The sequence below is a fragment of the Aedes albopictus genome, chromosome 2 (genome assembly GCF_035046485.1).
Source record: "Aedes albopictus strain Foshan chromosome 2, AalbF5, whole genome shotgun sequence".
NCBI lineage: Eukaryota > Metazoa > Arthropoda > Insecta > Diptera > Culicidae > Aedes > Aedes albopictus.
The window spans coordinates 289011421-289037059 of NC_085137.1; the positions used below are offsets into that span (position 1 = coordinate 289011421).

A 25639-nucleotide genomic window follows, 5' to 3' on the forward strand; every position below is an offset into this window, starting at 1 on the left:
ACTTTTAATAACATCCAATAGAAGAAAATCTAAATTCCAAAATATCCCAAAAGAACAGCCTGTTGATTAAAGAAGGCAAATTTCAGATAAAAAAAAGTCAGCCATTCTATTGGACGCACCTTGGAATGACTGTTTCAGCAGTACGTTAACTTGTAGAGTTCCACATGTTTGCATGAAATTGATTTATACACCAGTGTTATGAAAAATGAAAATGAAAAGATGGTATCTCATTAGGACACTAGGCTGCAAATATGTTGTTTGGACCTATCGGAGACAAAAAAGCGAATTTTTAGAAAAAGCAAAACATATAGATGGAAAGTTTAACTGTATATTCGCAAAACTACTGTGATTCAGTTCCAGTTTAGAGCAGTTTAGGTTTTTACTTGTTACAGTTTGTGCTCATGTAAATTGAAAGTGTGCCTTCGTTATCTATCCAGCTTAGTTTAAAAAACAGCATATCATAAAAAGAAGGAGGAGTCTTTTATAGAATAAGCCGTTTGCCTGTCAATATACTACATAACAGCAAAGGTGGTTAGAAGGAAATGATGAACGACATATTCCATTGTACGATAACACGAATAGGTTTGTAAAAATAGTTCTACTTCATTGCCCATATTCGCATAGTCGATGTAACCACCATAGGCAATGCCACCGTACAAAAGCTAATATCTAACGCGTGTGCATATTTGTGACCAGTTTTATTTAAAAGATCACAAGATCTAACCCTTAGTTAGATGTCAACGCGGAAAGAATCTTGAACTTTATATTTATTCATTGTTAAAATTCCATAAGTATGTTGAAAATTACACTGGCGCTTACACCGACTATGCGAATATGGGCAGTAAATGATACTTTTGTGTAAATCAAGTTGTCAAATGTCTTAGTGAAGGTTTTCGGATGCCAAACATTGGATTTTATCCTTGTAACCAAATTCCCTTCGAAAATTTTTGGGTGGATGCAACCATTCATGTAATTATTCCAATGGGCACTCAAAAATAATTAATGGAAAATTTCATACTATTTATTTTACTTATACATGCCATATAAATCCGATACCGTCGTTGGGGGTGAGAATGGGTCAAAAAAGGATACTCAAAAATTGTTTGTTAAAAAACAAATGCAATTGAAGTCGGAATAACTTTTTATTTGGTATGTATACTCTTCTATGTGGTATTGATAGTTTAGCAAGAAAGTATTACATTATATAAATTGTTTACTAAACTACAAATGATTGAAAATTGACCCAATCTCACCCCTTAGAGGGGGTGAGAATGGGTCAAAGTATTCGAAATCGCCTATCTATGAATATAAGTTAATTTTATTGATAATATCTAGTAAGCCTACTAAAAAAACAATATAACCATGACTAAAAAAAAACTTTTGTAATTTTAAAAGATGATTAATCCACCTAAAAGGGCTAGTACAACCGAAAAAATTGTTTAAATTTGATAAAATAACGTTTGTATGTTGTATCGCCATTTTTAGCCACCATAATCATCCTCATTTAAAGTTTCAACCTCCATGAGAGGAGGGTGGAATACAATGAGGGAGGGACGCATTGAAAGATTGCATGAGAAATGTTTAACCAAACCAAAACTTGACGTTCATTCACTTTCCGACATTGTACTATGTTACCGGTTTTTCTAAATCCCACTACTGTCTGGTAGTTTCAGGATATTTCCTTAGTTTCAAAAATGAGTGGAGAAGAAGAACGTTTTAAGTCTATTTTGTGAGCTTACGATATTGCAGTACACTAAACGTAAGATGATGATTAGAGGAGCTGTCCATGTCCGTGTTTATTGTTATAAATGATTTTTGGCACTAAACGTATGGACATACTCGCTTGACACTTCTGCGACATATTTTCGACAAAAGCGTACTTTTATGAAGATACGGTAAACATGGCATCACTCTAACATCAAATGGGGACTGAATAACAAGTTGAATTTTTAGTAAAGGTTATGTGCACTCGATAACTTGCTTGACCCAATCTCACCCCCATTTTTAATATTTAGACATAGGGTCGAAAATATTGAATTTTTATATAAAAAGTGCATTGGCAGCCCACTTTTTTCGTTGCATCAACCAGGTAATACCTACAGCTAACTACTTATAAGAAAATTTATGGTTAGGTGCTTGTGTGAAACATTGCGAAGGAGAAATTTTTTCAGAGTGATTTACTAGTAGTTTCATCATATAAGTTTAGCCACAATTTTAACAAAAAAACGATTATTGCTAAACATCTTTTTCTGCATCATGACGTGTAAAAACATCTCTTTAAAATAATATAAAGTTTTCAATATAAATTAGTTATAGTTGATAAGCTATTTCAAATTTTATGTTTCTCCGTTTTGACCCAATCTCACCCCCCAGACCCATTGTCACCCCCATCGACGGTACATTAAAATAATTTTGTTTAAGACATTTACAAAAAAAAAGGTGAATAGGGTTTACTCGACGCAATTTTGTGTTGACCTGTTTTAGTGTGATTTAAGTTAGCCTCAAAATGGTACTCACTAACCTGAAACCAGCAAAAATAATGGTTTTCGCGCTTCTCTCTCAACAGATGGCGGTAGTGTATCATGCACAGTGTGCCGCCGAGTACGAAAAAAAAGCTAGAGTCAGTCATCTTTTTCCTTCTAACCATGTATGATAATAGTGCAACTAGAAAGAACAGCCTTTGATGATAAGAAGGAACAATCTCTTATATAAAGTTAAGCAGTTTGGCCGCCAAAGAGCTCTCCAACAAATCAACTAGAAAGAACAGCCAATTTCAAAAAGAAGGGATAATCTCAGATGAAGTCAGCAGCTACTATTTCAAGCTACCAATCAATTAAGTAATGGTATATGTAGCCAAACACTAGTGCAACTACAAGCTTAGTACTGCTCAACCTACTGTATCAGAGTTACTCAAATTTTGTCCCAAAACCAATTTGAAAATAAAAATAGAAACGTTTCTGGGGAATGTCCTATTCTGGGGAACGGGTCATTCTGGGGAACGGCTTTCTGGGAAATGTCCCATTCTGGGGAATGGGATTCTGGAGAGTGGTATTCTGGGGAACGACATTCTGGGGAATGGGATTCTGGGAAATGACCTACAACCGTTTTTTTTAGAAAATGATTCACGGATAAATCAGAACTTCAGAGCTCCTACAAGAGATTATTAAAGAAATTCCCATGATTTCTTCACAATCCATTAGATAGGGGAGACTGAGGAGACTTGATCCCTGGGGAGACTTGTTCCCCCCATATTTTCTCGGTATCAAAAACAGTTTTCTTCTAGCATATTTTTTCCAAAACTACATCTTGACAGACGACAATGTTTTGGTTACAATTGATTTTGATTGTGCATCTCATTATTTTTTAATGGCTGATGGTTTGTTTTCAGTCCTTCAGAAATCTTTTAGGCGATTCCGAAAAATCTCAAAAACTTTGTAAAAATTGAACCAAATCGTGTCAAAATTTTACAGCACATAGTGTAAATAAAGTACAATCAAACGTATTTATTCAAATAAGGCTGTTATATAAATATTTTAATTAATGCAGCTTGGTATATACAACAGTGACATGGGGAGACTTGATCCCTAGAGGATTACACACACATTATACATGTGAAAAATAAAATTCTATTTGGAAGCCACTAATTACTCGGAATTCTAGTATATTCAATGATAAAACTTGTCAGATAATTATTATTTTATTACACACCATAAAAAGAGGGATCAAGTCTCCCCATTTTCAAAAACAGCATTACCTTAACAATTTAAGGAAATCTTATAATTTCAAATTCACCATATTCATCAGAAATACAAGAAAACTTGAAAGGAAAATGAATAGGAAGCATCTGAAGTTATTTTCCCTTTAAATTAACCATGTGCTCAAAAGGGGATCAATTGTGGCCCATTTTTGAAAAATACATCATAAGACATGCCTCCATAAAAACACAGTTTTGAAAACTTTAACAATAATTTAAAGCCCTTTTGTTGTGTATAAACTTGCAATATATGTTTACCTTCCATTCTGTACGAAAAACGGATCAAGTTTGGAGTTTTTGCTTCGAGACGTTTCTGTTCCAGAAATTGCTCCAAAGATTTCTTAGGAAAGACTTATAAGTCCTCCAAGGATTCCTTTAGATTTTTTTGTACAGAGTTTATCAGAGAACCCTTCTATTCTTACGGAGAATCTGGAAGACATTCATGCCGAGATTCTTGAATAAATTTACACAGTGATATCATCAGTAATTCCGCCGGCTAATTCTCTATGTATTTTCTCAGAAATTCCTCTAGGGTTTCCTCCAAGCGTAACTCTGGGAATTTGACTATGGATTCCTCTATGAAATCATTATATTGTTAAGATTTTTGTTAGGGGATTTGAAACCAGGGGTTTCAAAATGTTTCTTGAAGTACTTCTCCTAGAATTTCTTCAGAAAATCAAACTGCATCTACAGATTCTTGAAATATTCCTGTTTTTTGTTTTTTAGAAATTCTTTCAGGAATTCATTTAGAATTTTATTTCCAATTATTACGGTTATACAGGGGTTCCCGGGTAGACGAGAATATCTAAATCATAAGTAAAATCGAACATTTTTTTCTATCATAGCTCGATGTGATTTTGATGTGTTATTCAAAAATCTAATGAATATCGCACGAAAAGCTAAAAGTGATATGATATCAGTTTTTGTTCTTGTCGAAATAGCTGAAAATTTCAACATAAGAACAACTTTAGTTCTTCTGTATGAAATGGAACACATACACCTATCGAGATGTATAGGCCCTATACATAGGTTCTGAACTGTGGAAATGAAGAACCGCATGCTCTTATTCCCATGCTATTCACAACAGTGAGCCACAGTTGAGTGGTAAGCATCGCCACCTGTGAATTCTAAAGTCGTAGGTTCAAAGCCGGAAGCTGACATTTTTTTTATTTTTTTAATGACAAAAGAAGACATCTATTGTTTTGATCTTGTAATATCTTAACGAGCTATTATTGAGCAGTTCACCATATTAGATTTCGCTGTTATTTCTTATATCAATCTTATTCTGCTATTAGCTCTTATATCAATCAAACCAATATCAGTTTTTGCTCTACAGTAATTCAATCAATAATAACTAAATATGCTATTCATCAGATTTTTCAACCTACCCGTTCCATCGTGTTCTCTGCACTTTACACCTTCTTGTGCCAATAAAATCAGTAGCGAACACCAGCTTTGGGTTGTTGTTCGGCATTTCTACAACATGCCCTGTCCACCGTATCCTTCCGCCTTTGGCCACCTTCTGATTCTGGGTTCGGCGACAAAATGGCAACAACAGCAGATACTAGGGTGGAGCTCGCGTAGCTACTCGTGGCGAATAGTTTTCTGATCTTTGCGAAGAGCACGCAGGATACGTCGTGTCAATTATATCTTCGGGCGATGAAGTTTTTTTTTTCAGTAGTAACGAGCTACGTTGGTGACGAGCAAAACTCGAGCATTGGAAAATATGTTCACTCACAATTCATATGTCAATGGCAAAGCCCTTCGCATGTTTCATCGCTATTCAGCAACATTTATTTAGCCAGCACGCACTTTACTTACTGCAGTGCCTTCCGCAAATTCAACTAATGCCTTCACATTTACTGAGCAGCTCGAACTCGAATCAAGACGATTTTAATTCCGATTTAAACTACAAGTAAGGTGTAGAGTAGGCCGTCCCTATTTTTGCAAAAGTTGGAAATAATTGAAGTTAAATATTGCAAAACGATCGTGTTAACTAAAAAACAATCAATCAATCCGTATCTCAAGGCTAAGTGCTCCCACACGGGGCCTAAATTTTCAAAAATTGTATAGGGTCACAAAAAAAACATTTTTTTTTTTGATGAAAAAATATCCTATTCTACTAGAATCGACAGCTGCAGACCCTAAAAGGCCGTAAAATATGCTCAGAATTGCTATATCTCTTCTCGTTATTGACAAAAAAAACTGCTGAAAAATCTTCAATTTGATCATTTTTTTAAATCCTACCATATTTTGCTCGACAACTCAAAAAAAAATATAGCAATTCTGAGCACATTATCGGCCCTTTAGGGTCCTAAAATTGATGACTTTAGTAAAATAGGGTATTTTTTCGTCGAAAAAATGTCATTCTTTTTGTGACCCCATACAATTTTTGAGAACTTCAGGACCCGTGGAGGACCACTTAGACTTGAGATACGGACTCCGAATTTTGGCCTGATTGTTTTTAGGTAAAACGATCGTTTTGCATTAATGAACTTTTAACATTTTCAACTTTTGCAAAAATAGGGTCTACCTAGTGTAGAGGAAACTGCTGAATCTGCTCTTGCATTTGCATAAGGTGACACTTACTACACTGATCGAAAAAAAAAAACTATGCATGGATGCTCGCATGTGATTCCTCCTGATACAGGGGATAAACAAAATGATCAGGACAGGCAAAATTTTTCCTTTAAAAAAAAAATCAAAAAGCTGTAACTTTTCGAAAAGTGTATCAAATATTCTCAAATTTTCACTGTAAGTTGATCAACTAGTTGTGTATCAGAGGACAAAAAATGGGAAAGATCGAGCTATTCTACACGAAGTTATAAAAATTCTAGAAAATGGTATAATTATCCGATATCCAACTTTGAGCTGTTATATCTCCGGGTTCAATGAACCGAATGCAAAAAAATTGGCCCTTTATTACTTATATAACGAGCTTTGAAAAACTTTTGACTTAACTTAAAATTCTTTACGCGGAAGAAAATTATAACGATTAAATTATTTTTCTAATAAGTCACAAAATTTTCGGAAATTTCAACATCGTTTCAAAATTCAAGATGCTAATTACAGTTTATTTAAATTTCCTCTAATTATCTTGGATATAAATATGCTTTGAAAGAAAGTAACAACATAGCCTGCAATTGGGTTGTTTAGTGAATAAAATATTGCTATTTTGTATAGCCTAATCGAAAGAGCTCATTTTTCCGAGTATAACGTGATTTTATTGGATCCCAATACCTTTGTTTTGGTAATTTAATTAACAAAAAGGTTTCAATTTTTGTGGATAGAATGACAGTTCAATCGATAAATTTCCCCATACAAACCTTAAATAAATTTTAAAAATAGTTCCCGTACTCCAAAAATTATGAAATTTTGGATTTCGACTTTTGGGCGGAGAATCCGATTATGAAGTAATCCGGATGCCCCTAAAGAACCCAATTCATTGAAAAAGTGATGGGATGCTTATTGAAAATAAACCAATTTACCAAAAAATCATAAAATAAATTTAATCGCTATAATTTTTCTCTTGCTAATAATTTCAAGTTGAGTCAAATGTTTTTCAGAGCTCATTTTATAAATCATGAATGGTTCATTGCACTCGGTTTTTTGAATCCGGAAATATAACAGCTCAAAGTTGGCTGTCGCATAATTCTACCATTTTCTAAAATGCTTATAACTTCGTGCAGAATAGCCTGATATTTTCCAAATTTTGTCCACTGATAAAACTTTTCAAAAAGTTACAGCAACATTTTTTTTAAAGTGAAAATTTTGCCTGTCCCGATCATTCTGTCTATCCCCTGTACATGTTTGTATTTCACACATTTCACCGAGATGTTACAACGTGGTGACGCATTTTTGGTCAGATTTTCTAGTATAACTCAGGGATTCCGAATATGACAAAAATCTTTGGGATTTACAGTTGTATTTACGAGTAAAGTGGAAAATCTGATTAAAAAGGCGTCATAATATTGTAAAATCACTGTATAATGTGCCATTTATAACTACACAGCAAATAATTTTGTAATATCCAGGCGCGTAATTTCGAGCGATGTATCATGTTTCGAACGTAATTTCACTTGGTTACATCGTTTACCAACAATTATCACACTCGTCATGTACACCCTGATTGGTACCGGAAAGTGTTGACAAACCCGTTCCAGAAGATACCTAGAAGCAGTATAATATTTATCATCTAACTTACCAAGCAACACACATGTTATATAAGAGTTACGACAGCGCAAGTTTTGGTTATATAGAAGTTAATTTTACGTATTTCTAACATTGTGTTGAAATACCGTCAAATAAACTTTTATACAACCAAAACTCGCGCTGTCGTAACTTTTATATAACACTAGCTGTCCCGGCAAACGTCTTACTGCCTGCCTACTGTGTTTTTTGACATGCAGCTCCATAGGGACGTCCCCGCGAAGTCATTTGTATGGGAGCCCCCCGTTCCAGAGACCGGAGAGGTCTCGAACCAAGCTAAGAACCTTCCCCGGCCTCAAAAATACCCACATACAAAATTTCACACCGATCGGTTCAGTAGTTTCCGAATGCATAGCGGTCAGACAGACAGACAGACAGACAGACAGACAGACAGACAGACGGAAATTCATTTTTATATATATATAGATAGATAGATGTGTGTTGCTTGGGTTGTAACTCGATGAAATAGCCGAGGGGTTAAGGATATGTCTTACAATCAATCGATCAGTGTACGAATCCGTTCGAATATTTTACCTTTATATGACTTGTCTGTCGGTTCGGTTCTAGCGATTTCTCGACCCACCTTCAAGCTGCGACGGCTAATTTGCCGCGTGGAAAGGATGTAATTCGAACATCACTTTTAGGACGTGACTGATGTGCAGCAGAAATATGTGATATTACAAGATTTTTTTTGCTGTGTAGAAAAAATCGCCGTTTACTTCATAAGCAGAAGATCATGGGTTCGATCCCAACCCCGGCACTTTCGTCAGTTGCTCTTTCCCCCTGAGAGCAGCTGACACTGACGTGCTCATCATTCTACCATGATAGGATAGAAAGGGAAAGCAGCGCAACGACAACCAGTTCGATATAGTAGAATTACAATAGTATACATTTAGGCGCTATACAAAGTGTAAGTACAGCTTCCAATTGGAATCGCTCACGCAGTGCCCTAGTGGACAAAAAGAGCTGTAAGTAAGGTTAAGTGATTGAAGAATTAAAAAAAAAACTAGAAAACATCATTTCAAATGAGTATTTTTCGTAATTACAAAAAAAAATGTTGTATGCAACTCGTAGCTAAACTAGATTTTTTTAAGCTTTTGTCGTATTTATCCAACTCAACAAGCCGTTAGATAAACGTAAGACTCGTGCTGAAAAAATTTTCATTTCTAGACTAACATTTGAAATGGGCGGAAAAACCATTGCAAATTCTCACTTGTTCCGTCCCTCCTGGGCAATATTTTTATGCAAACTTTTCCCGTTAACAGATAGAGGGGAGTCAGATCTATTTGTTACTGGTAAAAGATTTCATGAATAATGGGGGGTAAGTCTAGGAGGGACGCGGGACAGTGGGAAAAAATAGGTATAAAACGCGAATAAATTCAATATCTCTGCTCGGAGTGGATGGATTCGAATAAATTTTTGACACAAACTGCAAAAATCTCTACAGTTTCGGATAAAAAGGGTGTCATTCGCCGCACGATGCTGGAAATCAGTGTATTGAGCTCGTTTTACCCCGCGCTCTCTTTTTTACACCTTTTTGAGAAAAACCTCATCTATTCCCGACTAGCGTGCAAAATAAATGACTTATTTAACTCATATTTGTGTAGAAACTTCCATTATATCGGAAATTTGATATAAGATTGCTCCTTCTCTTGTCAATTGCATTCCACTCCGGGCGAAGATGCATGTGAAAATTTAAAGAAATAGGGGATATCGGGGTTATTTGAAGATATTTCAATTTTTAAGGCCGTGCGGTGAGCCAAACCAGCTCCATTCGATACTACGGAAATTTTGACACAAACACGAATCAAATAAATCATTTATTTTGCACTTCAGGATTTTTCCAAAAAGGTGAAAAAAATGAGAGAGTGGGGTAAAACGGGCCCGATACACTGATTTCCAGCATCGTGCGGCGAATGACCCCCTCCTTATCCGAAACTGTAGAGTTTTTTTGCAGTTTGTGTCAAAATTTCATTCAAATCCATCCACTCCGATATTGAATAGATAGAGATATTGAAGTTATTCGCGTTTTATACCTATTTTTCCCATTGTGGGACGGGAGAAGCAGAAATTCAAAATGGCTGTTACGCCCTTGCCAAATGTTGGTCTAGATTTAGCAGCTTATTGCACTACTTTTTAAATGCTAAACACCGTTACAAAAATCTGAAAAAATCAGCATTTTTTAACTAATGATGAAAAATGGAATATACATTGATCAAACATATGATTTTCAAACTGAACCATATCTAGTGATTTACATGATCGAAGTAGGCTTTGCCGCGAACGGACGCGTTTTCGCTTTGCTTGTCACGTTTTTTCGCGTCCCCGTTTGGTGTGATTTTAATGAAAATTTGGATGGTGCTACGCCATCCGGAAGTAATACGCGTGCTATTTACGGTGTTAGATTCGGCACTGGATAACAGGTTCAATTGGTGCAATAGTGGAAATTAGCCTCTAAATGAGCTGACATGATTCTAGCACAAAAAGTGCTAGAAAATTGTAGAACGAACCTATGGTAAGCCGCAAAATTCTGTGCTGTTCAAGTGATGTGGAATAATTTGCTTCCATGCATGCGGCAAAATGGCATGAGAAAATTGAAAAAGTGATACATACATTAGTTGACCAGTCATAATGAAGAAGATTTAGAATCTGGAAGAAAGTGGCGTTCGTGCGTAAATTTGTGTCTCAAACGAAAGGACAAGCCTGTCGCGTTTTTTTTTTTTTCATGCAGTCATTATAAAATTTACTTGTACATTTTCGACGATGATAAGTGTGTCGAGGTGAAATGCAAGAAAATTGCAAGAGCAATCGAATCAATTGACAGGTGAACGGTAACAGTAAAGACAGTGCCATCTTGGATGAATTTTGTTTGAAGAATGTTCCAAATTGCTGAATTCAAGCAACATTGGAGAATTGAATGGCGATGGATGATCGTGACTAGATGTTGAAACCAACTTCCGGTTGAAATTTGGTGAGATCAGTCTAGTTTTCATTATATATTTTCTTAAACATGTTTTATGACTAAATTTAGAATGCATTTGCGAGGGATGGGTTGTATTTTTCGTTTCATTTCAGAGAGCGAGTAAAGGCGCTTAAGCCTAGGCATAAGGGCCAGGACACGGACCAAATACCTGTGTTCCATCCCAGGAAGCCAAGGACCAAGGGGTGACATTAACTTTCTTAGCATCGTCACCCCCATCGATTTTCACGTATTTTACTTTCTAAAAAGCTGAGCGGTTGGTACGAGATGTCCCCACTCAATGGCCTTATTGTAAAACCAATAACGCTGCACAGTAGGCCTGGCCGCTTTAATACTTGTAATGCATCTCCGATGCACTGTAAGCATTAATAATGACAAGAAAAATGATAGAATTAGTCGATTCTAGCATTTTCCAGGATTCTTTCAATGAATGGCTGTGTATGTGTAGACTAGACTAGACTAGACTGAACCATATCTAGTGATTTACATATTTGTCACATGGTTTACGGAACGTGATAACATGACATTAGCAATATGTCATTGTTCGGTTGCACGCATGCTCAACCCAGCTCTACTTGTTAGCGATGATTGCGTCGCATTAAAATGTAAGCAAGTTGGTGCTGCGCTACTAGAGATAAACATTGCTATTTGTCAATGTCAATACGGCTAGCTGATGACAGTGATTAGTGACGATCGCATAATCATCGATGAGCATTTTACATATGTATCAGTCTGGTGCATCTTGCTCACTATTCAGCTGTCAATTCTGTGTAGCCTTTCCAGGTCCCATGGCATTCTTGGTTATTGTCTTCAGCGGCTGGTGGACAGCTTGTATTTTTCCACGGCTTTCTCCAAGTTGGCAACGCCGGGTAACGCTGGGACAAGTTTGGCCACATAGAAAAACAACCTATGTAGCAGAACAGCTTCATGGGTCCACGCATGGAAATTAACGCTGCGTGAAACTACTGTGATTAGCTAAGTGAAAATGCTGGCTTGTTGCGTATACGCAAATCGATCAAGCAAACCTGAAGCTAATTAATGTATGCTCAATATCCTTGTTCGTCGCAGTAGGGTGTTGGGCATTGGATCGATCGGTGGGGTATGCTGTGCAATTTGTGATAATTAAAACATGGTTCGAACGCACTGTTTGCGCACTGGCTCAAAGCGTCAACTATAAACATGGGGCGTGCGACAACCGGTTCACCACACGATAAGGTACAACGGGGCAAATTTAAACAGAGTCAGTCAGAGTAGTTAGGTTATGTTTATTTCATCTTACAGAACTGCTCTAACGTAACCTATTGAAGGAGACAGCTCAAATAAAAGTTGGTGAGCTTGTTTTATATTATTTTTCTTAGTATCTTCGTCGATTTTTCTTTGTTTTCATTCCTTCTAGAAAATACCCGGTCATATTTTGTATTTTCATTACTTTACACACTATTATACATTCAATACAATCCTGATTTGATCATCGAATTGAGTTAGACTCTAACGAGTTTTATCGATTTACAAATTGCATTACCTGTAATCATTTGAAAATACGATTATCAGAAAAGCACCGAGCACCGATTTTTGCTGATTCCTTCAGAGAACCTGAAACATTTTCAATCTTTCTGAGTATTCATACATACATACATTTATTTGTTCAACATCATTAAGACAAGACATAATCAACAATAGTACGCCACAATACTCGGTTTGTGGCTGCCGCTCTCCATCCTCGGTCGCGCCCAATGCTCGCCAAGTCTGTGTATTCATTGTCAGTTATGATTTAGTACAGTTGGTGTGGCTTGGTGATTTCCGGTTTGGGTGTTTTTATTCTTAATCACTTAACCTAATTTACAGCTCTATTGTCCACTGGGGCACTACGTGAGCAATTTCAATTGACAGCTGCACTTACATTTTGTACAGCGCCTAGATTCTATTCTACTTTATCGAACTGGTTGCCTTTCTGCTGCTTTCACTTTTTCTACTTTATACCTAGTAGAATGATGAGCACAAGGATGATGATGGATGGCCGTTGTTCCTTTCCAGTCCGATTGGGGGTACATTATGAGTAGCAGTTCGCCGATGTCCAGGTGTCCGGGTCCGTTTGAGCCATGAGGCTCAGAGGAGGGTCAGTGTCAGTTGCTCTCGGGGGAAAAGCAACTGACGAAAAATTGCAAATACCGGGGCTGGGAATTAAACCCATGACCATCCGCATATGAAGCGAACGTGTGACCAACTACGCCACGGGCCCCGGCAAGTTTGGGTGTTATTATGTTTCTAGTGAAGTTCACATTTGTTTCAAAAAGGACAGCTAAATTTACCCGAACATACTTTAAAAAAATCTAGTCGATTGGTGACTTGATGTCCATTAACAGTATATGTCCTGCGCATGAGACGCAACGCATACATAACATGATGTATGGCGTTCAATGTTACTACTAGACGGGTATATCTACTGGCAGGCAAACTCGCGTTCCACGTCGTCGTCTCGTCACTGACGCTGTCGATCAGTTGAGTTCGCGTGAAACGCTACATATAAAATTAATTTATGAAGGAATGCGATGGTTTCCTTATACGCGAATCTGCTTAGCCCTCCCGATGAACAACACCTGAAGAGAAGACGCTCTCGCACGCAAGGGGATGGATGATGGAGGATGCCCACGAATGGCCATTATCGTCCGTGGGTACTGGAAAGGTACGTGCCTGTATGGGGATCTAATCCAGTTTTTATGGACTTGTGTACGAGTGCGCGATGATAAAGTGGAGATGCTCAACACCGCGCCGCTATGCTTGGCCCCTTATAAGATAACAACTGTTGGCGAAACCAACAGCATGGGGGAAGGTACTGACGGACAGCATTAGGCTTCATTGAGTACTAAACGATGAAATTTATCGAATTGAAATATATGGTAAACTCTATTTCGATTATGGTGCAAACCGTTATGATTGTAGCAGCACGTGCAGAGCCACACCACCAAGCTGCGTGCATTTATTTTGTGTCAGTATAGACACATTTTAACAGATGAATTCAGATAGGTGTGTGTCTATTTTGTTTAATGTATGAACTTAGCTTTAACCAATGAATTAATAAAAAATAAAACTACCTTTCAATGTTTGTACCATACCAAAATATTATATTCTTAACAGTAGGAAAACCTATATGGCTGACACAAATTTGAATTTTCTCTTATTAGTTTAAAAGATTCACTGAAAGAATCATTGAACAAATTTCGGATGCAATATTTTAAGAAAATTCTGAAGAAACTTTTGGGGAAATTCCCGGATGAATACTTTGATGTACTTATGAAACTGCCTGGAGAAATTTGTTAAGTATTGCTTAGAGAAAAACTTAAAGGAGTTCTTTTAGCAATTTCAAAAAGAAATAGAAGAGATACTGGCATTAATCTGACTGATACCTGCAGATTCCCTGAAAAAATCTTGAGGAAGCCTTTAAGAAGATGTTGAAGGGAAACTTGAAAGATATACTGCTGTAATCATACTGGGAATTTAAAAGAAGGTCTTAGGAAGTTTTTTTGGGAAATATTACAAAGAATCCTTAGATGAATTCCTGAAAGATTCCGTGGAGGAAATCCTTGGAGAACTTCCTAAAAAATCATCTGAGATGTTGTCAAAGCATTGAGGAATCTCAAAAATATCTTTGGAATAATTCCTGATAGAAAATATGAGAAAACTACCTTAAAGACGTTTCTGAGGGTTCTCTAAATGTTTGGTAGTTCCGGAAAGAATCATTGAATGAATTCCTGAAAAATATTTTGAGGTTTTTTTTTAAATCCATCATTAGAATATTCCTGCAAATCTAAGAACCCATATCATGTAAAGTTCTTGGCAAACGTTCTGGTGGAATTTATAATAGCAAAGTTGGAAGAGTTCATGAAGAAGGCAAAACTCGTCAACAACATTTCACAAATATTTCCATTGTGGTTTTCTGTAGGGTTCTAGTCACCGTCTTATGTTATATTTGTTGATTGTTGATGTTTTTCGGTGATTGCTCTTCTTCAGTCATCATCAGATTTATATAAACCGATACACTTGCCACCAGTGTGGCTCTATTAGATTATTATATAAAATTATATAAAACTGATTGTGGCTGAAGAAGAGTAAACCGAAGCGTTATTATTCGAGGCCTTAGTGTGTAGCAATCACCGAAAAATATCAACAATCAACACATATTTTCATTGTGGACTTCATAATTTTCAAAATGTCTTTAAAATCAAATTTTACATAAATTCGAAGCAAAATTGCTTATTTTATTTTTATTTAAATTGTATACCAAAACATATAAAAACTGCATTAAAGCTGAGTTTTCGAAAAAAAAAGGCTCGAAGTTTTTGGCATATATTAGTAATTCTCGCTAAATAACGAATAAACCACTACCTCGCTAGCTTGTTACGATTGAATTCTTGCGTCTCCAAAAATATGTATGGTTTTGTTCAAAAGCCAATATTCTGAGAAATGAATGTACACAATAATTTAATTTGCATTAATGTCCCAAAAAATTCAAAAACTCCAGAAATTCATTCAGGGATTCCTCTGAAAATGTCTCCGAGGATTTACCCTGGAATTCGTTTACGAATTGCTTCAGACATTCCTCTGGATATTTTTTCAGAAATTTTTTTATACATTCGTTTACATACATTTGTAGAATGTGGATTACAAAAAATACAAAAATCTATCTATTTTTTCAAAAATTCTTCAAAAAAAAAATTAAAAAAAATCTTTTGGAAATTTGTCCGAGTATTAGACCAAAATCTCCCTCACGGATTCTTTTACAAAATCTTCCATGGATTTATTCAGAAATTTTCCTGAGGGATTTGTTTAGAAATTCCTCACATTTTGCAAATTCTACAAAGAATTTTTCTAAAGCATCTGGAATTCTTACATTTTTTTCAAAAAACTATCAATGAATTTGGAATTTTTTCAGACAATCTTCCAAAAATTCGTTCAGAGATTAAGTATAAGTATCGTCGTGCGAGGTGTCATTGGACTATAGTGGGTTGACATCGGGCCATTATTACGTGGGATCGATGGACCAATGTCGCCCTCTACGCTCAATGTCACCTCTAACGACGGAAATTTCCTTTCCAGATTTTTTCAGAAAATGTTTCAAAAGTTACTTCAAAAATTTGTACTAGGGTACTTTGGAAATTCTACCAGGGATTTCACCAGACGTTCACACGACAACTTCCAATTTCTCCAAAAAAATCACTAGGAATTCTTCCAGTAGTTTTACAAAGAGTTGTGTAAGAATGTTGTGTATAAGTTACTGCAGAACTTCCAGATTTTCCAGATTTTTTTTAGAAAATCCTTCAGAAATTTGCCCTCATTTTTTTTGTGACTTTTCTAGATTTTTTTCCGAAAAATGCTTCGAAAATTCCTTTAAACATTCTCTCAAACGAACTCCCAAGGATTTATTCCAAAACTTTCTCTGGGAGTTGCATTAGAAATTACTCCATTTTTGTTGGAACATGTTTTTGGGATTTCTTCAGAAATTTCTCCAGGGACTCTTTTTAAAACTTGTGAGATCGATTCGGAAATTGTCTGCAGGGATTCCTGTAGAGACTGCCTCAGGGTTTTCTTCACAAGTTTTCTGAGGGTTTCTTTCAAAAGATCACCCATAGCTTTAATTATAAATTCGACTAATAGTTTCTTCAGAAATATCCCCAGATTTTCCTTCAGAGATGTCTTTACAAATTTCTCAAAGGGGTATTGTGAAAAACTTTTACAGATTTTTCGATAATTCTTTCATGGACTCTTGCTGAAACTCATCCCAGGATACATTTAAAATTTCTTTAAGAATTCCTGAAAAACTCACCCAGGGAAACTTATTTCAGGGACTTTCAGAGAAAACTCTTGCAAAATTGTTCCAGAAAATCACCTATGAGTTTTTCTTTTTTTTTCAAGAGATTCCTCCAGATTTTTTTTAAAGTGTCTGAATTCCATGAACTTTCTCAAAAGAACTCCATGGATTTTTTAAGAAACTGATTCACGGATACATAAGGAATCAGAAATTCAGAATCCCTTCAAAATTTTCTCCAAGTATTGCTTCAGAAATACTACAAAAGATTATTATGGAAATTCCCAAGATTTCTTCGCATTCTTTTAGGAATATCAAGACAATTCTCTTCCATAAATTGCTTCAAGGATTTTTTTAAAGAAAGTGTTAGACAATCCTCCAAGGATTCCTTTAAAGATTCTTATAAGGACTCTTACGGAAAGGCTGAAAGACATTCTTCACTCAAATATTTCATTAAAAATTAAATTACTCCAGGATTTCCTTCAAGTGTACCTCTAGCAATTTATCTATGCATTACTCCAGAAATTTATTTAAAAAAACATTTAGCATTATTATTAGAGGATTTTTCCGGGTGTTTTTCCATAAATATCTCAATAGGTCTTGTTAAGTATCCCATCAGGGATTTCCAGGTGTTTTTTCAGGTATTCTTTTCTTAAGATTTGTTTTAAATTCCTTTTAAAATTCCATCAGCGGTACTTTCCTAAATAACTTTAGAAATGTCTACAATTTCCCTAGAGTTACTTCAGAAATTTCAGCAGGGATTTCTTCAAAAGTTATTGCATGGATTCTTTCAAAAGCAGTTGCTTCAGGATTTTCTCAAGCGGTTTCTTCAGAGATTCCTCCAGGAATTCATACATAGAAATGTACCAATTAAGGGGCGCTGAAATCGGGAAACCTAGACTAACTACACGCTAAGAAAATGTTACTCTAAAATGAGTAAGATTCACACAAAACTGAGCTAAACTGGAACAGCTCAAAAAATGAGTAAATCGCATTTCCATCGATAGCGCAGGCCCAAGTGTAAATATCCAACCAATTTAAGCCGTATAATATTCTTCACATCAGCAAGAATATTATACGACTTAAACTGATGAGATTTTCGCACTTGGGCCAACGCTATCGCTGGAAAAAAAATTTACTCATTTTTGAGTTGTCCCACTTTAGCTCCAAAATGAGTGAATTTTCTGACCGTGTAGCTCTGATTTTACCAAAAACTTATCACACATCTTGCCAGTAATCTGCAGAAGCATTTTGGAATTAAATCAACTATATGTAGAACTATGAGGAATATAACAATTCTCGGTGAGGAAGTCAGTAGAAATCTTGATTGAAGTTTGTTCGAAAGCTTTGAGAAAAAGTCTGGTGAACGGGCAGTTTGCATGCATCCATCATTGTTAAGGGATTTGTAAAACATATCGCCAGAGAATCACCCCATTTGCTCCGCTCATCGTGTTTATCTACTTACGCATACACAATTTTACGCCGATTGGTTCTTACTTACTTACCAATCGGGCTAAGGCCGGGGTGGCCTCTGCTGTACATAGTAGCCTCCTCCATTCCACTCGGTCCATGGCTCCAGTTCCGCACTCTGCGTAGGGTCCGCAGATCATCCTCCACTTGGTCGACCCTCCTAGCTCGCTGCGCTCCACGTCTTCTTGTACCGGTCGGATGACTCTCGAGAACCATTTTAGTCGGGTTGCTATCCGACATCCTGATGACGTGACCCGCCCACCGTAGCCTACCAATTTTCGCGGTATGGACGATGGTTGGTTCTCTCAGCAGCTGATGCAGCTTGTTCATTCGCCTTCTCGAAGTCCCGTCTTCCATCTGCACTCCGCCGTAGATGGTACGCAACACCTTCCGTTCGAAAACTCCAAGGGCGCGTTGGTCCTCTGCACGTAGGGTCCATGTTTCGTGCCCATAGAGGACGACCGGTCTAATCAGCGTTTTGTAGATGGTTAACTTCGTGTTACGGCGAACTTTATTCGATCGTAGAGTTCTGCGGAGTCCAAAGTAAGCACGATTTCCTGCCACAATGCGCCTCTGAATTTCTCTGCTGGTGTCGTTGTCGGCGGTCACCAGTGAGCCCAAGTACACGAATTCTTCAACTGCCTCGATTTCATCACCGTCGATATAAATTCGGGGTGGCGGGCGCGGTGATTCCTCCCTGGAGCCCTTTGTCACCATGTACTTTGTCTTCGACACATTAATGACTAATCCGATTCGCCTGGCTTCACTCTTTAGTCGGATGGACGTTTCCGCCATCGTCTCAAATTTACGAGCAATAATATCAATATCATCAGTGAAACCAAGCAGCTGAACGGACTTCGTGAAAATCGTACCACTCGTGTTGATCCCCGCTATCCGGGAATCCGTATTCGTGCATAATCTGCCATAGCTGTTCTCGATCGATTGTATCATACGCCGATTTGAAATCGATGAACTAGTGATGTGTGGGCACGTTGTATTCGCGGCATTTCTGCAACACCTGGCGGATGGCGAACGTCTGATCCGTTGTAGCGCGTTCACCCTTGAATCCAGCCTGGTATTGCCCCACGAACTCTCTTGCAATCGGTGATAGACGGCGGCATAAAATTTAGGAGAGTATCTTGTAGGCAGCGCTCAGTAGTGTGATCGCGCGATAATTCCCGCAATCCAACTTGTCGCCCTTTTTGTAGATGGGACACGCGATACCTTCCATCCATTCCTCCGGTAATACTTCCTCCTCCCAAATCTTGGTAATGACCCAGTGTAGTGCTCTCACCAGTGCTTCTCCACCGTATTTTAGAAGCTCGCTTGGTAGTTGATCTGCCCCAGCGGCTTTGTTGTTTTTCAACCGGCCAACCTCCTCCTCAATCTCTTGGAGGTCAGGGGCCGGAAGTCTTTCGTCCTGTGCACATACTTCTAAATCTGTTACCACGCCACCTTCGGTACTTGCAACGTCGCCATTAAGGTGCTCATCGTAATGCTGTCGCCACCTGTCGACCACCTCACGCTCGCTCGTGAGAATATTCCCGTAATTATCTCGGCACATGTCGGCTTGTGGCACGAAGCCTCTGCGCGAGCGGTTCAGCTTCTCGTAGAACTTTCGTGTGTCCTTAGCACGGTACAGCTCTTCCATCGCTTCGCGATCTCGTTCTTCCTGCTGGCGCTTCTTCATCCAGAAGACTGAGTTCTGCCTGTTCCGCGCCTGTTTGTAACGTGCCTCATTCGCTCTCGTACGGTGTTGCAGCATTCTCGCCCATGCTGCATTCTTCTCGTTTTTCAACTGTGTACATTCGCCGTCGTACCAGTCGTTTCTGTGATTCAGGGTCGCGAAACCTAGTGCTGTAGCCGAGGTACTACCTATGGCGGATCGGATGTACCTCCAGCCATCTTCAAGTGTAGCTGCGCCAAGCTGCTCTTCCGTTGGTAGGGCCACTGCTAACTGCTGCGCGTAGTCTTGAGCCACTTCTACGTTACGCAGCTGCTCGATGTTGAGTCGCGGCGTGCGACTTCGACGCGTGGTGATAACTGTCGAAAGTTTTGAGTGCATGCATACAGCTACTAAGTAGTGATCCGAATCTATATTGGCACTGCGGTATGTGCGGACATTGGTTATATCCGAGAAGAATTTACCGTCGATTAGAACGCCGTCGATTTGGTTTTCTGTTTGATGGTCGGGTGATCTCCAGGTGGCCTTGTGGGTATCTTTGCGGGAGAAGAAGGTGCTTCGGACTACCATACCACGGGAGGCTGCAAAGTTTACGCATCGTTGGCCATTATCATTCGATACGGCGTGCAGGCTGTTTCGCCCGATTACCGGTTTGTACATTTCCTCCCTTCCTACCTGCGCGTTCATGTCGCAGACAACGATTTTCACGTCACGCGGCGAGCAACCATCGTATGTTTGCTCTAATTGCGCGTAGAACGCTTCTTTCTCGTCATCAGGTCTCCCTTCGTGTGGGCAGTGGACGTTGATGATGCTGTAGTTGAAGAAACGGCCCTTAATTCTTAACATGCACAACCTTGCGTTGATCGGCTGCCACCCGATCACACGTTGTCGCATCTTGCCCAACACTAAAAATCCTGTTCCCAGTTCATTGGTGGTGCCACAGCTTTGGTAAAAGGTAGCCGCTCGATGTCCGCTTTTCCACACTTTATGTCCAGTCCAACAAAGTTCCTGCAACGCCACGATGTCGAAGTTGCGGGGATGTAGTTCGTCGTAGATTATCCTGTCACATCCTGCGAAACCTAGTGACTTGCAATTCCATGTTCCAAGTTTCCAATCGTAGTCCTTATTTCGTCGCCGATTGGTTCACTAGTTTCCGAATCCAGACATACATGCAGACAGGTAGACAGACAGACAGACAGACAGACAGACAGACAGAAATTCATTTACATATACATTTATCAGAAAGGGAGATATGAGATTAACCTTCACGTATCCGACCCCCAGCAACTCATTTTCAAAATGCTGGTATTTCGTCAATTTTCATCCGATTTTGTTGAAGTCGCCCTCAATCGATCATAAATTGGTGCTAGTTTATTATACTCGAATGACCATGCAATATCCGGAATAATTCCGGGGATATTCCGGATTGTGCTGGGGTCAGGGGGTTGTCTAAATGACTAAAAAGTGATTATTTCGCGTGGTATTGTTATTGAACCATCGATTTTCAGCAAATGTTTTACTGCAAACAGTGAAACACAACTGCGATAACCAGATTTAAATAAGTTGACCCATTCGGATCCCTGTGACAGGTTCCGCGGGGCCTCATTGGGGACACTTCTGGTTTTAAACCAAAACATGCCGTGCGACATATCAATCTTCATGATTTAGAATGACTGGGACAGAAACGATAGACTGATGTCTGTATCAACTAATATGACCACCCCGGAAACATCTAGCATAGGTTAAATCGGGGACATTTCTGATTTCCAACCAAAACATTCAATGCGCCGTATTAGTCCTCATGATTTTGAGAGCATTGGGCACAACAAACTGACTGAAGTATGTTCAACTGATGTGGCTGCTCCAGAACACCTGCGGGTTCCGCGGGGGCCTCTCGAGCATAATAACACACAAAATAATCACTTTTAGTCATTTGGCAAAACAGAACCAATTTTATGAGCTATCATTTGGCGGTCTGCTATGTGAAGGTTAATGAAATATTTAATCAGAAAGAATACCATAAATAGACCAATCGTTGATCACTGTATCATATAAACTGGTTCTGGGCATTTTATGGACAGAAGTGTATATTCTCTGTTTTGCCTACTCATTGACTGTGAAAAGTGGGCTACACAGATTTCATTTGACCGATATTTTTCAAATCAAATTATACTTTCACTGTCGGTTTTTATTATTGTGAGGATCTTTTCGAATTAAATGATGACCCTGCTGTATTCAGTTAGACAACTGTCATCGATACGTTTATCTCGCATTTGATTATTTGTTAGACTGACGCATTTTTTGGTGCTGCATCATGCTGACTGTAAAGTTTCCTCCTACTGTTGTCCTCACCAATCATCGATTGTTTCGAGGCGTGTTTTGTATAATACAACGTTACTAGTAAATTATGTTTTCACATCTTGATCGTTTCACGCATTCCAAACTACCTAGATACTGTTTTGGGATGTACCATCTTCTTGCTGCGAACATACGAACCGCGGAAAATCAACTCTATCCTAGAGATACGTATAGGAAAATAACACCTTTACGTCTCAGTTTTATCTGGCCGACCGTATCATGTCGAACAAATTGATCGAACGTGTAGTCGTAAAATGTACAAAAGGTAGCCGACAAGTTGGTCGAATTGATGACTGAGTAACATTTATGGCTTGGATTTCAACGGTCCAAATGTGTAACAATCAGCTACACGAAAAGAATCGGCTTGATAGTTTTGCGTCGCCAGTTTGGCAAAGTTATGATAAATTTTGATTAATTTACTGCTTATCAACTATGAGACAAGACATCTTAAGCTGTTTTTATTGCGGGTTTTTTCCCACTGCTCATAAATTGCGTAGAGTTTAGGTGTGCTTTTTATTGCCCATGCATGAAATGAAGAATGTTAATGAAAATCTTATTGATAGATAAATTTACTTCTTTGACACATGTATCCTGATGAAAGTTTAGAGCTGCGTCACAATGAAAGAAACAGAGTTGTCGATATCGGTATGTTTGTGATCTAGGATACATTTTTTGGTTGTCTCCAAGTAGCATCAAATTCAATTTAGAGTGGAGAAAATCTTGGATTACTGGTTTTCTAAGAATATAATTTCTGATAAAAGTCTTGAATAATTTTGTTTTTGTTGGGTTGCCGAAGGAATCCTGGCCATAACTGATAGAGGAATGTCTAGTGAAACTTTCTTTATCCTGACAGCATAAGATAATTTTTGGTATTATTCCATGGAATAAATAAGGGCTGAGCGTCGACTGTGAAAGAAAACCTGTTCAACAACAACCAAATCAATTTTCGAACATTTCATACAGATGTTTTAGTGGGAAGCAACCAGGATGATAAAATCTTCCTACAAGAACATCGCAGACTGTTTTCCAACTACACGCAGTTGTTATTTAATTATCGTTCCATTACTGGGGAAAATAAGCATAATTACCGACAGAAAGTGCCACGAAATGATTCAATTTGAACACAAAAACATGAAATATTAGGTCCAGTTACTTCTGTACCGTCGGTTTTTCTCGAGCTAAAAGCCAAACTGGAGCACGTCTTAAGTGTCTTCATTTGCATATGTAATTCGCGATCTCAATAGCAACATAAACAGAGAATCGTAAAATTGAACGACCTTCGGTGGAACGGTTATGTGCTCTCTGTCGGCGCTCAAACGGGGAATGATCGATTCCAGTCCACAGCAGCCAAGCAAGCAGGCATGTCATGGTTGATTGAATTACCTCCGTTTATATACATATTATGCAGAGTAACTTCATCATTCTAAGATAATCATTAGGTCACAGAGGTTTCCAAACATTTTGGAGCAACGATAGTGTTTATAGGACTTCGAATTGTATTAAGTGGAGACTCTCACATCTGAGAGGTGAAAAAAGGGGACCAATTGGTGGACAAATAAAAATGCAGAGTTGAATCATTTAAAACGCCTCGTCCCTATACAGCCTAACGTGCAGCCGTGCAATAAACCTGAAAACCAATTCAATCTGATGGAAGACTGTCGAAAAACTGTTAAGGACGGAAAGTAAGCATTACACTGCCGTGTGCTGCATAGTTGTCCCATGTTCTATGGAAATCCCTATCAACATGGGACAACCAGGCTGCACACGGCAGTACAAGAACGTCAACTGTATCTTTAATCGTTACATTCGGAATAGCAAACAAGTAATGAAATTAAATTTGGTCATAAGAGACTTCATAAAACCTAATCATTTGTGTTATAGATATTCTTTATTACAAAATAATGAAGATCAATAATTTAAGCTTCTTTTTCTTGTGCGTAAGTTGCTTTGGGAGTACCTGCAATGAACGTTACTTCTGCATAATCTTAAACTCGCATAAAAAATCGACCCGGCAAATGCTCCAACGAGAGTTTCTTGAAGTTAACCGACTTAGCGCACATTCAAATTAACTCATTACTCGATCCAGCTACCTCTAAATCGTCGAACCAGCCATATAAATTAACGAGCATTTACTATACGAAAATCTCAATTATCAGTTAACGTTTTGAGAGCGGAAAAAACATCCAGTTCACACGCACCTCCTTTTTTACTGCTGAAATAAGTTCACATCATTTCTCAAACTTCTTGACAGCTAAACGAGAGCCGATGGACGCGGTGTTGGACTAATCCGACAAATTATGCGCCAGTTCAGAGAGCGTCGAAGATCATCTGCTCAAAGTGCACAGATTAACTTTGTGTATATCTCAAACATCAACGATGGCTATCATTAATCAATTTATTTACAGCATAATTATGGGTGAACCGTTTGAGAAGGTCCCACACGGTAGTAATTGACTAACACGAAATCTGTTTAAACATGTAAATCATTATTTATGTATATTTTTGTCTATTCTTGACAAATCATCCCAAAAACAGATTTTTCTATTTTGCCTCATCTCATGTAGCCCATTATCTCTTTTCGATTTACAGAGTCGTCAAACGCCAGCCGCAGAATGCCGACTTCACTGCAGCGCCACCAGAAGCCTTAAACTAGCATAAAAATCAAGCAAATGAAAGACGAGAAGTACGAATGCCAGACAACAGCAAACGAATCGTATAACGAGGGTCTGCGCCATGCCAGCAGGGCCCAAAAATCCTCACTTACGGCTATACCGGCTTCGTCTTCAGTCTCTTCCCAGCCACAGGAGCGAACCGCAAATCGCATTCGCATGAGGAGCAACAATCAAAATGCTGAAATCTTTGGCTCTGCCTCGCTACTTCAAGAAAAATAACTACAACATATTACCAGCCCCATTAGCACCTGAATCGGATCGCTCCCCAACTTCACCTAGTTTACGGAGGTCTTCATCCCCGTCCAGCAGGGCTTCGACACGATGGCTCCGAGCGCGGTTTCAATATTCACCGCTGACCCGCTGGCACCGGAGACGAAAAGGGTTTTCGCTGCTACCACCAGACGTCTCGTTACTGACCTGCGCCATCGTTCTCGGTTGTCTGCTGAGTGGTCCTTCGTTTTGTCAGGGAACTGCCGTCCCCGCGCCGGTGGCAAAGCCCAAAGGAACTATCGCCACGTACGCAACACGAACGAGCCTCACGCGAATCGGGGCCGCCGATACGTCCAAGATCGTCAACCTCACGCGGCAACACGGTGGGGATCTGTTTTACACATTTGGTAAGTGATTTCTAATATCTCGTATCACGCATTGTTTTTTTTTTCGACTAGGAGAACGCACAGTGGTTCAGATTTGAAAATACCTGGCAAAA

The 25639-nt window shown here is 38.5% G+C and overlaps 1 protein-coding gene across 1 annotated transcript in view; it reads left to right on the forward strand.

Annotated features, from left to right (window-relative positions):
* Positions 1-25639, forward strand: part of LOC109408165 (uncharacterized) — a 323758-nt gene that overhangs the window by 155079 nt on the left and 143040 nt on the right. Inside the window, exon 3 of the mRNA XM_062852041.1 lies at positions 24848-25547. Coding sequence (XP_062708025.1) covers positions 25106-25547 — 442 coding nt within the window. The 5' untranslated portion in view covers positions 24848-25105. The remainder of the gene's footprint in view (positions 1-24847; positions 25548-25639) is intronic.